This window comes from Onthophagus taurus, chromosome 1 (genome assembly GCF_036711975.1).
Source record: "Onthophagus taurus isolate NC chromosome 1, IU_Otau_3.0, whole genome shotgun sequence".
NCBI lineage: Eukaryota > Metazoa > Arthropoda > Insecta > Coleoptera > Scarabaeidae > Onthophagus > Onthophagus taurus.
In genome coordinates, this window is record NC_091966.1 from 15,755,313 (window position 1) to 15,771,187 (window position 15,875).

Here is a 15,875-nt window from a genome sequence, read left to right on the forward strand (position 1 = left end):
GGAATTATTATTTATAATAAAACTTAATTATTTATATATAAAACTGTTATGTCCATACTTACAGACTCGATACTTATGTTAATTTGCAATTTTACTTTCCACTTTTCTTAGTTTTGTCAGTACTAATTTCATCTGCAGCAATTTCGGTTTCAATACATCTTTAAAATGGAAAAGACTTTTTGCCTTATTTAAATTTTCCATAGTACCTGACCTAATTGATCCCAACGTTGTACTATTTACTAATCGATTCTGAGTTTTGTAAACTCTACGGCGTTCAGGTATACAGAGAAAAGCCCACATCGCTTCAAGCGATGTAGCCATTATTCCAATAATGGGTAAAAATCAGGTCTTGTTCTTGTTTTGTCTACATTCTCGCTTTTAATTTGCATTTCATGGATAGTTCAATAGCGTTAAAAGACTGCATAATACGTTGCACGAGTTGTATTTGGGTACAAAGGTTATAAAATTATATTATTTTCATCACACACTTTACTGAGGTGAATGAGTTGTATATAAGAGTAATATAAACAACGCGTGATTCATTGTTTTCCATTAGCTTATCTATATTATTAACCACATATTTCTAAACAATTTTTATCTTTTCTTTTAGTGCTACAGCCCGGGATGAGCTTTGGCGCAATCCTCTTCCAATTCTTGATCTATCCTACCCATCTCGCACGTGGTCTGCTCCCACTTCTTGTACCTGTCATGTTCGCCTTGAAGATTATACTCGTAGCTCTTTCCTTGGGCAGTCTTATAAAGTGTTTAGCCCCCCTGAGTCTCTGCGATGTCATGAACCGTATGACGTCTTGGCCTCCTATTAAATCATGGAGCATTCGTGTTTCCTCCTCCTCTGTGACTGGTCCGAATATTTTAGGGAGTATTTATCTCTCAAAGACAAGCGTAGAAACAGAACGTTTCTATCAAATTCGAGGATTCTGCTTCATAAGTCAAAAGTGATCTAATTAGAGTTTTATAGATTTTCAGTTTGGCTCCCTAGATATGTATTTTGAGTTAAATAATTGTATATGTACATAGTAGCACCTGTTTGTAGCTTGCATTCTTTATTCTATTCGCGTAGATATTTGAATGTCTGAATATTCTCGAAGCTATACTCGCCTATGGTTAAATTTTCAGGGTTTTCAATCCGTTCATTTCCTGTTTCTTCATATATTTAGCTTTTTCCTCATTTATGCATAGACCTTCCTTTTTGGCTGCTCTTTTAATGTTTGTCTACAAACCTCCCGTAACTTATAACCATTACCAGTACACCACTTGCGTATGCGCATATTTGAAATGATTTCGTTATTATATTGCCTCTATTTTCAAGTCCACGAACAGCAGAGAGCAAGACAAGATTGAACATTAGCGCTGACAAAGTATCTCCCTGTCTCATACCAGTCCGTATCCCAAAATCATCGCATATTTTCTTCTGCAGCTTTGTTAGTTTTTAGGGACCTCCTATTTCTTATTCTCCATTTTATGCTGCTTTTTATTTGATATATATATTTCTTGCCCTTTGGTGCTAAAACTTTACTGGATTATGAAATTACATGAAAGTGATTTAGTTTTCTAGACCATTTTGGTATTGCTTCCGTTGTAATTATTGATTTGAACAAAGCTTCGGGTTTTTGGAAAACAATATTTTAACTTCTAAAAAGAATATATTAAACCACTTATTGTAGTTTCAATAAGTTGAACAGATATCAACAAGTCTTCCTTCTTCAAAGGAAATTTTGTAGAGAAATACTTCAATTGCAGAGATAATATGTTTTCCAAGCTAACAAGGCTTGGAATGATAGGTATTTCAAGAAGTCTCTCTTATTTTCCTAACATTATGGATTACTTCAACACCATCATGCATCATGCTAAGTAAGCTTCAAATCACTCTTCTGAACTGATAGATCTCGGCTTTTCTACCACCTCTATTTCAGTAGTTACTTGAAATACATAGTGAATATCGACTACTGCAACGGTCGATTTTAGATGTGTAACTCTAATACCCTTTACGTTTATTAAATAAAACTTATTAGATCAAAAAAGAATGACATTTATTAAATGTCCTTAGCAGACGTTCCCACTTATTAAATTGACGCGCTTAGATGATAATAGATATCATCGAAACTACTTAGGGTTCCCTTTTTATTTTGGATGAACGAGAAATGAAATTTTTTCTGCAGTAAAAGCTTTCGTATCGCAGTATAAATTCCATTAGAGGAAATAATCGTTCTTATTTGAGGAAATCAATACGATTGGGGAGGCTCGCAAGTTTCTAGACGTCCGTCCTAGAACTGTCATGTGCACGTTGCCGATAAAGTTCTCTCTACGTCCGTTGAAAAATAAAAAGATCGGAATCGAATAATACCGAGAAAAGATCTCTGTCGGATAGAAATAAGCCGAAGAAACGAACAGTTTGTTCTGGATTATAATTACTTAAAAGTGCGGAACCAACGTTGATTTAATCGACGTTCTGGTTGTGAATCCGTTTGTGATTGTATCAAGTAAAAAAAAAAGAAATATTTAAAGAAAATTTCTTTTTATTGTGTCTTTTTTTAGATTGAAAAAGATTAAAAAGTTTCTGTATGTTCAGAAATATTTAAATCATACTGTGATAGATTGATGGATGTGTTTCTAAAAGTAAATATTAGTGTATGAGGTAAACTGAGCGTGAAATTTATAAATATTAATGTAAACGTATGTAGTAGGAAATATTTCGTTCTGTATCACTGAGTAATCCAATTTATTTAGTTCGCAATCTAATTTTAGAACAACCCAACATTTTTTCCACTCAATGTTATATATTTCTCCCATTACGTTTCGTAATTTCTTCATTCATTCTTTCCCAACCACTTTTCGTTTGTAACTAGACAATAAATAACTCATTCAACTGTAATATACGGTTTAATGTACTCGTTTCCTTTTTGTTATTTTAATAAATCCACTTTTCTTATTGTTTTAGCAATTTAAATTGACGTTAAAAGAACTTTTTTTTAAATACGTAATCAGAATATATTTATTTTTTATAATAGGGTAAAGTTGGTGTTGGAAGATATTACATAAACGTACTTGAAGTCTATAATGCGGTTCTAGCAAGCAAGGTTTTATCGGATTTGGCGAGAGTTCGACACGTAACTTACGTTCTTGGTATTTCTAAGAAAATTTACATTTATAAAATAACGACTCTCTATCTGAAATACCAAAGATTTAAGATGTTTCGTTAAAATATTTAAATTTTGAATACATTTTTTAGGCTATTTTTAAATTGGTCAGTTTAATCAATTTTCAAATACAATGTCATCAAGAAAGGAGGACTCACAAATAAACGGGAAAAATTGTGTAAAATGATGGACGTTTTGACATTTCGCCGTTTAAGCGCGAATCAGTTACGCGAATCGATAATTGCGTTTAACGAACACTGCGAACCGGAGTCGTTGGAGCTTTACCGTGCTTGAAAATTGATTTTACAACTTCGGAACTTTACGGAACTCTGCGGCGGCTTGCCCCTCCGGAGTTGCTGCTCCCGTCAATTTTTTAAAAACTACGAAAAATAAACTGATATGTGCTATGAAGTTATTCAAAGTATTGGTGAAAATGATCGATGATCTAAAATTTGTTAACATTTTTATATCTTTTGAGTAAAACTTTTGTTATTATATTCCCCTAGTTGTCTATACAATGTATTGGCAACGTTAGTTAGAGTTTTAATTGTTATTTAGCGTTAGATAGTTGTATATTTTTCATTCAACTAAAACTAGAACTAACACTAGACCTAGAACTAGAAACATTCGAGTTTAGCCGTCTTAAGAGACGCACGGCTAAACCCGAGTATTTCTACCTCTATGTCTAGTGTTAGTTATAGTGCTAATGTTAGCTCTAGTTTTAGTTGTTATTCAGCGTTAGATTGTTGTATATTTTTATTGAACTAAAACTAGAACTAACAATAGACCTAGAACTAGAAACATTCGGGCACGGCTAAACCCGAAACTTTCTAGGTCTGGTGTTAGTTCTAGTTTTAATTGTTATTCAGCGCTATATTGTTATACAGTTTCATTGAATTAACACTAGACCTAGAACTAGAAACATTCGGGTTATGTTATTTATTTATTTCATGTGGGTACAGAAACAGGTCGAACCCAATAATACTGTACCACAAACAACCAATTGTATACAAATAAAATAGAATTACAGTTCACAATAATAATAATAATGAATTAACATTAATGGTACAAAAGTGATTCAAAAGGAAAAAAAAAAACTAAAACTAAGTTTAGGTGATATAAATATATCATATATCAAATATCAAATGAACGCTCGAGGCAACACACCAACTGCAGCAAAGAGCAGTTTTTTAAATGCATAGAAAGAATGCTGAAACAGATCTATGTTAACACGATTTGCCGATCTTGCCATTCTCAATAAAGGAGAGTTTTGACAGGCATTGGTTCTAGGAGTAGGTGTCATAAATAGAAAATCAAAGCGAAGTAATCTCGGAGGAACGTGAACACATATAGAACCAACAAGCATTGGAGAATCACACTTGTTGTTCAAAAGTTTGTAAAAATATAATATATCTCCACAAAAGCGACGCTGGTTGAGGGTTAACATACGAAAAGAAGTGCAAGTTGATTCGTAATCAATGGAAAATTTAAAACAAAGGTATTTGAGGAATTTAGATTGAATACGCTCAATTCTAGATTTATACGAGAGATACCGAGGATTCCAAACGACGCTGCAGAAGTTAAGTGTGCTGTAAACATAAGCAAAATAGAGATTTCTAATTGCAGCAATGTTTGAAAAAGCTACCGTTGATCTCATAATAAATCCTAACATACGCCAGGCTTTGGAGACAACAGTATCGATATGTTTATCAAATAATAAATTATAATCAAATGTAACACCCAAATCTCTAATAAATGAGACACGTTGCAACCTCTCACCAGCGACGCTATAATTGTAGTGGATTGTGTTCACCCTCCTAGAGAAGGAAATAACATTACACTTTGATAAGTTTAATGAAAGGCGATTATTTAAGCAAAAAGCATGTAAATTGTTTAAGTCAGATTGCAGTTTAGAACAATCAAGAGGTGAGGAGATACGGAGAAAGAGTTTTATCGTCAGCATACATTAAACATTGGGCATAATTAACGACGCCAAATATGTCGTTAACATAAATATTAAACAGTAAAGGGCCCAGATGGCTACCCTGTGGAACACCAGAAGGTACCGACACAGGATTAGAGAAAAAACCATTAACCGAAACAATCTGGCATCTCTCCTTCAGATAGGAAGCAAGCCATTGCAAAAGATTTCCCTGAACACCAAACTTCTTTAGTTTGAACAGAAGTAAGTTGTGATCCACCCGGTCGAAAGCTTTACTAAAATCCGTATAAACTGGATCAACCTGACAAGAATCATCCAGAGCAGATAAGATATACTGGGTATATTCAAGCAAGTTACTCTCTACCGAGCGACCAGCAAAAAAAACATGTTGTCTAGAATTGATTTTAGACTTAAGGGCAAAGAATAGACGTGCATGAACTACTTTCTCAAACACTTTCCCAAATGCTGGCAAAATAGATATGGGGCGGTAATCGGATATAGCACCACGGTCCCAAGATTTAAAAATGGCAAGGACAAAAGCCCGCTTCCACAATAAAGGAAAGACACCCATTATCAATGAAGCATTAAATAAAATAGTTAAAGGAAGGGACAGAGAGTGTGAACATTCCTTGATTAAAATTGATGGAATACCATCAGTACCTATACTGTCTGTAACCCTGATGCCCATCAGGGCCTCCTCAACCTCAATTCTGTCAAACTGCATCTGACTCAAAGGAAGGGTATCCATTTCTATACAATCTACATTCTGCTGGATTGGAGCAGGATCCACAAAAACCGAAGAAAAGATATCAGCAAACAATGAGCATACTCCGACACCATCGCCGACAACAGTTCCATTCCATGACATCGTAGAAGGAATGACATCCGCACGCTTCTTAGACTTAGTAAAAGCCCAAAACACCTTTGGATCAGATTGCATATTACTTTCAGCTCTTCTAACATGCTCCATGTAATTGTGATGGATTAGATACTTTGCACGACTCCTTAGAATTGAAAAAGTGAGATATTCAAGTCGGTTTCTAAAACGTTTCCATCTACAGTGCGCCCTCCTTTTCTCTCGAATTACTTTAATGGTACTGTATGAAAACCAACTGGGAAAACCCTTGATAGCTTTGCGTTTTAAAGGGACAAATTCGCGAATAGCAGTATTAACATAGTTATAAAAAATTTGAACAGCGTCATTGATATCACGACCAGCGAGCTCTGATTCCCAGTCAATTCCATTAAAGTACTCATTCAATTCAGGAAACCGGGCTTTTCTAAAACAAAAAGCATCACCATGATGTATAGATAATGAACGAGTAAATGATTATGAACCATAAATCTCAAACTAACAACATTACAAAACACAAATATTTAGATTTTTTGACTTTCGTTTTGTTAAAATTACATTGATTAAATGTGAGAATTTGTTGGAGAGGTTGTAAAATCCCAAGCGGGTTGATATTGGAAAGGACTCTCTTTAATTTACAAAGAACTCAGGTAAGCTGTAAAACGGGTTTTTTATTGCACGCCGGTGAACGACGTTTCTTTATAGACAGATGACATGACGGATGATCCAACTATAGTATTTATATGGTAAAGTTAACAAAGAACTAATGAATTTTTAATGATTTTTTTTTAAATTCGTATCCCGAATTGAAGTTTTTAATTTTTCATCATGAAGAAAAATGTCTTCCTTCGCGCCAAAAATGGATGTATTACATAATGTACAATTTAAACACTTTTTTGTACTATTTCCTCAGATTCACCAAAACTTGAAAAGTTAGTTTTTTGTGTGTTAAACTTCGCAAAGATATCATCGAGTTACTGCCAAAACAAAATTCTACTTTATTTTCTCACCCAAATAATTCTTGTGGTTTGTTTTTGTCACCTTATTTGTTCTGAAGTAGTACAACTTTTAAGTTATAATAACTTAGTAGTCATACAATAGAATTACAAACATTATGAATAAATAGTCCTTAAATAATATCGAAATGGTTGTGGAAACAAAGGTGATATTACAGATGTAAAAATTTGCATTGCAGCTTTAAAGCATAGTATTTCCAATTTACATGCCAGAATTCAGTTCTTTGAAAGGGCATTGTACCTGTTTTATAAACTCCTAGCCAATTAAGTGGTTCCACTCAACTGTCTCGCATTTTAAATGGCACTGATTAACTGACACCATTTGTAAAGCGTCCGTCTTAAATTGAAGGGTAATTAACTTTTAAAAAATTGTTTTTTATTTGTTGTTACACTAAGAATTTTTATTTTTGGTTGAAGAAGATTGCATTATTTTCAACAATAATTTGTATCTTTAACATAATATATTTAACCTGATAATGGATAAAATAATAGAAAATCTTCCCAGAACAGCTGGATTCAAAATGGGAAACACATTCTTCCATGCCGTCTGCTAGGCTGACGATGTTGTCCTTATTGCAGATTCTGAGGATAACCTCCAAAGGTTATTACTTTCTTTTAATACTAAAGCAAAAGAATGAAATATGCCCATCAACATTGAGAAGACCAAATGCTTGATATCGTCCAAGGAACCGATAAGATGTAAGTTGGGAATCAACTCCAACCGTCGAACAGGTGAGTCGTTTCAAATAATTGGGAGCAGAAATAATGAGTGAGATTCGAAGTACCTTCATATCGAAAGCAAAATAAATATATATAAAATGGCTATAAGCCATAAGCCCCAAGTCTACAAGCAGGAGTCTACAAATAATGAGAACAGTTTAGATGAAAACAAAATACAAGGCAAAACTCTAAATCACAGAATACGGAACGAAGAAAAGAACGTTGGACCTCATCTTCCGGGGAGGATGTGTTGGCAATGAACATGCAGTAACCTACCAATATTACAGTATTTGAAAGAAGAAGAAAAAGAATACTGCAACCTAATGTATTCTTCTTATAAACTGTTAACTAATATTCATTTAAGTTTTTTAATCATTCATTCGACATTCGGACATTCGTAAAGTCAAACTTCTATATTATATTAGTGCAATAGTTAATATTTTTGAAATTCTGTTTGTAAAAATTGGCGTTAAACTCGTATGAGTGAAAATGTACCATTAGTTAGACATGTATATTTTATCTGCAAATGCAGGTCCATTTTGGGTTAATTTGCAGATCCATTTTCAGGTCCAGATTACAGTAGCATTTTCATAAATTAGGTAAAATGAATGAAACATCCTGAAAAATGTTTTGAATTAGTTTAAAAACGTTAATTAATTTTGTTGTATCGCCAGTCCCAGCAAAAATAAGCATTTTGAGATAATATTAATGTCAATATATGTTCAAAGACTTTTTCACGTCAATTGTGCTATGCGTTTATTAGAACATAATTTAACGTTTTGTTTTCCATGTTGCAACCTTCTTCAGAAATAAGTTCAAAAGTTTTATATACACCTGGATTACACCTGAACATTTCATAAGGAAATTCGCAGTAATTGGCAAGTTTGTTTTGTAGTATAGTGCCCTAATGGTAATGTGCAAGTGGAAAATCTTCTTGGTAATTTTTTATAAGATAACTTGTACTTTAAATTGTTGGTTACATACTTTACACCTCTTCTTGTTATCCTCTTATCGCTCATTCGTCTCACGTGTCCTATCTATCTGAGTCTCCAACTTTTAATGACCTGAGAATGTCGGCACCAATTATTAATTAGTCTATTATGTGATTCATTATTAATTTTCAGGAACCATCCTCATTTTGCAAAGCTCCAAATATTATCTGTAGCACTTTTCGTTCAGATATCCCAAGAATTTGTTTGTCTGTGGTTGTTAGGGACCACGCATCCATGTATTTCCACCGGTCTAATGAGACTTGTATATATCGTTACTTAGAAAATGCTTAACATTCTAGATTTAAACCGTTTCTCATATGCGTTGTAACAGCTGTTATGATTTACGACATGGGATCTTATATCATTATTTCAAGTGTTATACTCTTTCAAACGAGTAATCACCAATTTCTAGGTCTGCATTATTTTTCATTGCTCTGTGCGGTTGTAATGTCATCTTTGTTCATTTCTAATCCTCTTCTCTGCGCTTCTCTGGCCAATATGGTCAAGTATTCTTTCAGCTCTCTCACACATCTTGGTCTTCTCTTCGTCAACTGTTACTGCAGCCCTGGAACGGACTGAGGTTGCTTCAATTAATCTGATATATTTAATTGGTATTTCTAATATGTATAGATACTATCAATGGAAATTGTTATACTCGACTAATCTATCGTATAAAACAGATGATAATATTTTATATGCTACCTTTTTTATGCAATGGTCGAATAATTCCAAGGGTCTACTCTTCTGGGCTTTTTTTTACCCATATCCCATCACTTTCTAGGTAATGCCACAGTAAGTCATCTGTTGTTTCAAATACTTAACTAGACAAACTATTAACAGTCGAGAAGGTTTCGCCACTCACAAGGAAGATGGGATTGTTTTTTGTTATACTTTTGATCTGCATTGTTGAAGCAAGTACATACTTACGGCATGTCAATCTCTTAAACAATTAGATGAGTGACGTTAATAAGATCGAGTAAATCGTCCATTACAACCTGTTTAAATATGCGATGTGAAAATTACAAAAAAATATTTTTGTGTTGTTCTGAACCCATATCTATTTTCAAACGCTTTCAGATCTGAGGAGATTTCGATGCAGGGCATCATGGAACAGTGTGATTAATTTCTTTTTAAAAATTATCGATACTCTATTCTATATACTCATAAATATGATGTTTGATCTAAAATATTGATAATATAATTATATAACTTGCTTATTTACAATTAATGTTGATAAGAATGCAACTCATTAATCATAAAAACTAAAAAGTCTCTTATTTCTTCGGAGAAGTAATACGTCCATACCTTTAGAGGATATCTAATAAATTAACCTGCGACGGAAAAGAGAAATTATTAATTTGAATAACTTATCGTGCATTTTTTCACATACCAATGAGTTTCGATGTACCTCTTTATAAGGAGAAATGATGGTATGTTAAGAATCATGTTATTTTTTGTGTTTTCCATCATCACCCAATGAATTTATTTGCATTAAATAAGATCGTAATTTAATTTTTATTTCTTCGTACTATTTATTTCTTCTATTAAATGTGTTACATTGTATACTTAATAAGTATACCAGTGTGAAGTTACCCATAAATTCCATCCATAAAAAAAACTTTTTTGTTTGTGTATCGATTTTAATGATTAATAGCTCATTAGAAAGATCTCGTAGAGTAGAACCTAACATAGTTTTGGCGGCGCAGATTTTGGGCGAAAACACCTTAAATTCCGCGAAAAACAGTAAAATATATGGAAATATTCTCTAGCTTTAGAGTCCAAAAAATTGAAAACTAATTAACATAATATCAGGTATGATTACCAAATCAGAATGCGTATACTTTCGTATTCTTTTAAAAGCAAAATCATATCCATAAGTATAACTTTTTTGTTAATGGTCCGATTTAAGTTTGTAATACCTTTTTGGAAAGGGTTCGTCCTGTAGATCATGTCAGCGGGACCTTTAACAACAGCCGGGAACATTTAAAATAAATTTCGAAAATTAGATTATCCTATACAAGCAGATTGATACAATTGTGGAGTTCTTGTCTGTCATTTGATTGACTGTATATTATCTCATTGTATATTGTCTCACTGTATATTTAACTCATTAAAGGAAAAATGTCTCTATTTCGCTGAAGAGGTTCATAATGAATTCAAATGCAAGCAATGCTCGTAGATGGCCCATGATACCTGCAAAAATAGTTTGGACGAGCTGTGTGAATTTTGTAGACACCGACCTTAAACTGTAATGGGGCCGTTACACATTCTTTTTTTTTGGCTTATTCGATAGTTTACCAAATTAAAGACTTCTATTAATTTATTTTTCAAACTGAGCCTTAGTTTAAAAAAAACAAAAAAAAATTATAATTTGAAAAAACTTTGGATACGTCATCGTCGTTTCGCACGCGGTTGGTTGAAATAAAAATCAATAAAAGGTGCATGAGCCACGATAATCTTATGCGCTAGAAGAAGAGATGCGAACGATGCACTTTTTGTTGATCTTCTCAAACCTGTTATAGAGGGGATTTTGAATTTTAATATTAATTATTGCAAAAATTAAACAATTTTAGAATCTGAAAATGTTACCAATCCTTCTATTTTTACATACTTCATCGATTTTTTGAAAAATGGTCTTTCTATTCGATTTAGGGTAACGGCCCTATACGGTACATTAAAAATATGCCATGAATTTTTATATACAATTTAATCTAGCAACTAAATGTAACTACAATTAAATTAGATTTTAATAGTTGACTACTTATACAATTTTGTTTAATTGATCGCGTTTTGTAAATAATTGTTGTAGCGAGTTTTAGATACTTATTATCTTTACCTACAGAAAAATTATATAATATAGAGTTGACTTGTCGTTAATAATAATGAATTATAGTATTTTATTAATATACTGTGTTTTTACTTAGTATAAAAGTCCGACAATTACTAACAATGTTTAAAGGACTAAGAATATAATTATTCATAACGTTTTTAATCGTTTAATTACCCTTATTCTTTCCATACACCTCTTTCCAAAGAGGTATCACACACTTAAATCGGACCATTAACAAAAAAGTTATATTTATGGATATGATTTTGCTTTTCAAAGAACTATATTTTAATGTTTTTCGCGGAATTTAAGATGTTCTCGCCCAAAATCTGCGCCGCCAAAACTATTTTAGGCTCTACTCTACGAGATCTTTCTAATGAGCTATTAATCATTAAAATCGATACGCAAACAAAAAAGGTTTTTTTTTTGATAGAATTTATGGGTAACTTCACACCAGTAATAAATATCTAATAAGTTTTTTATTAAGTAGAGAAATTATTAATTTAAAGAAGTTATCGCCCAACTTCGACGTAAATTACAATTTAATTTTTCCTGAGAAATTAAAAGCTAACGTATGCCAACTTAAACAAATTTTACGTCTACCATATGTCTTTTGTATAGTTATCATCCGATTTTATTTACATTCTTCATTAAGAATTATTTGATGACATCACAGATAATACTAGAAATTAATTTATTTTTTTTATTCGTAGGTAAAAAAATATGGATGGACAACGTGCAGTGGAACTAATGCCCCTTTTACAAGAACGTTTGGTCGTACTAACAGGAGGCCGGGATAGACGCGGAGGGCCAGTCCTATCGTTTCCTGCTAGTCCTAGAAGGGAACGTGCTAAACCAGAGGACTACCGCCGTCTTCTACAGTACCTCATGTCTATACCGAAGTAAGATTATACTCTTTTTTTTTATTTTTGCCGATGGTCGTCTGAGCGGAACGGGCGCGGTCAGTTGATATTCGTGTCAAAATTCACTATATTAGATCGTATTCTATTTGCGCAATTTACGCTTTATTTATTATCGTTTGCCAACTCGTTTCTCTCGTTGTTTATACGCGTGCTGAGAACTGCTGACTTTTTGAATGTTTGGCATTTATTAACACTTCATTAAATTGTTTTCACTGTAAGTGATTGCGTGAAATTCTTTTGTTCTGTTATGGACAACCATAATGTAGTGCGTAAATAATAGTTTCTAAGTAACAATTTCTATGTATGTATAAACGACATTAACATAGTTTTTAAAACTTGCTTTTTTATCTAGAAAATTACTAGTGCCATATAATCATTCAGTCACTACTCTCATATTAGATAAACTATTAAACTAACCACCATTTCTAATTGGCGGTTAGATATGTCTCATGTATTGTTCAATTCTAACAATGCATATTACCCTAGAAAACCTTTATTTTGTAATATTGCGAACATTTCTCTTCAGACAATGCTTTGACTTGAGTATTGAAGGTCTATTTAAGCGGTAAATATTTTCTATTAAGGTTCATTTATACCAAAAGTTTTAACTCAAACGGAAAGCGTTTCTTGTTATTGATAGAAGTTTGCGGCGTTCTACACCCAAGATTAATTAAAGTGCTATCACATCTACAAGTTAGGTGAGTGTCTATTGAGTTTAGGACTTGAACGATAAGCATTCCTCATGGGACACCTATAACTATAGTTACCTATTACCCAAAACTTGATTAATGCGCTCGTAGTTTAGTTTGGTTTCATTATGAATGGAACGAAAATTTTAATTAAAAGATCGTCTTCAATAAAATTCAGTATTTTTTATACCTTAATTGGTATAGCGAGACGCAAGATGCGTGCATCCTGATGATGGCAAGGAAGAGGCCATTAAAATAAATCATCCTAGCTCGACGAACAATGACTTTTTCTTTCACTAATGAATCTAATATTCATGCATTAAGTTGGCGTACGATGATGTAATAACAAAACGGAAAAAATAAGGGAAAATGCAATTCTCTTATTCACATCATGAAATTCTAATATAAAAGTTTTCCATTTCAAATTTTTCGACCTAAAAATTTCATCTTGAAAATGTAAAAGAAGTTTTTAAAGACACACACGTCTAGAAACGACGAAAACTTTTCTGAGAATAATCGCAATAAAGTAAACATTTCGTAGACGCTTTCTCAAAATTCTCAATGATGACTAGTACTTTATATGATTCACTAAAGGCTCGAGATTTATGAAAGAAATAATGTGGGGAAACGAGGTCTGAGTGGTCTATTTGCCGTTCACCACCTTGTTTAACATTGCGACCATAAGTGTTATGATTTCAAATGGGATATCGCTACTGAACAAACATTTGGAATGGTTTATGTCGATGATGGGTGAACGTTTATGTAGCGGTTTCTTTTACGGTCATAATATCGTTTTGTAACTTGAACTATACGCCCATTAACGCGATTAGACTTTATAAAATCGTAACATTTATATATTGTTCGAGATTTAATTTTTAATTAAAATACTAATACCGTGTTAAGATAGAATCGTTATTAAATTGTCAATATGTGTTGCGCTTAATTGACTAAGTTTCAAGTTTCGAATTCAGTACACATCGAAATTGAATTTCTATCTTGATAACATCGTTATTAGTTACATGCAGTTTCAATTCAATTTATTTCATTTGAATCATTTAAAGAGATACGTATATTTTTATTTTAAGTCTTTTCGAAACATTTATAACTAAATTTGTGAATAATCTTGGGATAATTACGTTTGAGTATGTACATATATGCTCAAATTAACACGAAATGTACAGAAACTCTCGTCATCTCGGTTTCTACAGCTATTAATTAATTTTGGTATCCCAGTTATTCTAACTATGAGAATTGAAATGTCATTATACTCACAAGATATGCGTAGGACGAGTTAAAACGTCTTATTAAATTGTCATATTGTTGGTTAATGGGTAATCTTCTACTTATTATGATTAAATACTACACTTTAAACTAGTTGAAATGACCTAAATAGTAAATAAAAGAATATTTGCCCATTTCTTTTTATAATTTTCCTATTTTGTTATAAGGGTTGCTTTTAGTAAGCTCTTTTCATACCTATGGCAAGTTAGCCCCCAACTTTTCTAGCCCCCCATTAAATACGACTTTATATGTATGTATAGTATTTTGATTTTAATAAGAGAACCTCTCAACCGATTTTACAATATCTCGATTCGATAGCTTAATCCTCCGCCAATACGAAAGTGGAAACCCGGATGGCTCGATTCGAAATCTTTTCGAATTCCGATAAAACCCCATAAAAGAACGGTTTGACGAATTTTAATGTTTTATCTCAATTGAAAGCTTGAGTCTGGCTGAATGCGAATGTGGGTTTAAAATATTTAAGGATTTAAATCAACACACAAAAAACTAATTAATCAAACACATCAACAAACAAAGTGCTATAAATGATACAAAGAATAATAAAATTAATCATAAAAACATAAACATATCCATAAGAGTTAAAACACGTTTTGTCTTAACACAGCCGTTTTTCAAGTGCCACCAGTAATAACCTGACTATAACTTTGACGATCTGATGGAATTGGTCTTCGCAAGAAACACCCAAATTGTCAAAAAATTGATCTAAGTGACTGTGCAATTTGACACTCATATCAGCTCCTAATTTTTGAAAGCTTTGGAGTATTTTGTCTACTATTTCGGAATATTCTTCAAATTTGTGATTCCCCAAAAAATTTTTGCCAACTGATACAGAGATGAATTTTTTGAATGTGCCCATGCTCCAATTCAACTTGAGTTATGTGGTTTGTGAAAACATCAAAAATTCCTTTGCAACAATAGCCATTCCTATCTAAAGCTTTAACAAACTGTTTTATAAGCTCAAGTTTTATATGTAGTGGCGGAAGAATGATTTTTTATCGACTAATCAACGGTTCATGAACGATCTTAGCTTTTCCTTCAGACATGTTCATTCTCGATGGCCAGTCTTTCCTGCTCCAGTGTTCATTCTTCGCACGACTGTCCCACAAACAAAAAAAAAACAGGGATATTTAGTGTATTTACCATTTTCAAATCTACACACACTGACCACTGATGTTGATGAAATGAAATTTTCCCTAAAACAATTTTTATATTTTGATTTCTTCCTTAAGAGTAGTCCGTTATTGCAGTAACACACATTTCAACCTTTTTATAAGCTATCTATGAAAAGTCGCCAGTTTTTTGGTTGGTATACTGGAACGCCCATTGGAACTGGATACTCATTAAAATATGGCAAAATATACATAAGAATGTTGCGCTTTCTCGTTCGATAAGATGTTATTAATACACTAGGTTGAAGGCAATGCTTTTCTTTTAGTCTTGACGCAAGAAACTC

At 32.7% G+C, this 15,875-nt stretch overlaps 1 protein-coding gene across 8 annotated transcripts in view; it reads left to right on the forward strand.

The window, feature by feature from the left end:
• The window catches only part of LOC111429585 (trio Rho guanine nucleotide exchange factor), a 232,834-nt gene that overhangs the window by 30,454 nt on the left and 186,505 nt on the right, over nucleotides 1-15,875 (forward strand). For all 8 annotated transcript variants that reach the window (XM_071197653.1, XM_071197666.1, XM_071197664.1 and 5 more), the window contains exon 2: nucleotides 12,222-12,410. In XM_071197653.1, the coding sequence (XP_071053754.1) occupies nucleotides 12,232-12,410 (179 nt within the window). In that variant the 5' untranslated portion in view covers nucleotides 12,222-12,231. The remainder of the gene's footprint in view (nucleotides 1-12,221; nucleotides 12,411-15,875) is intronic.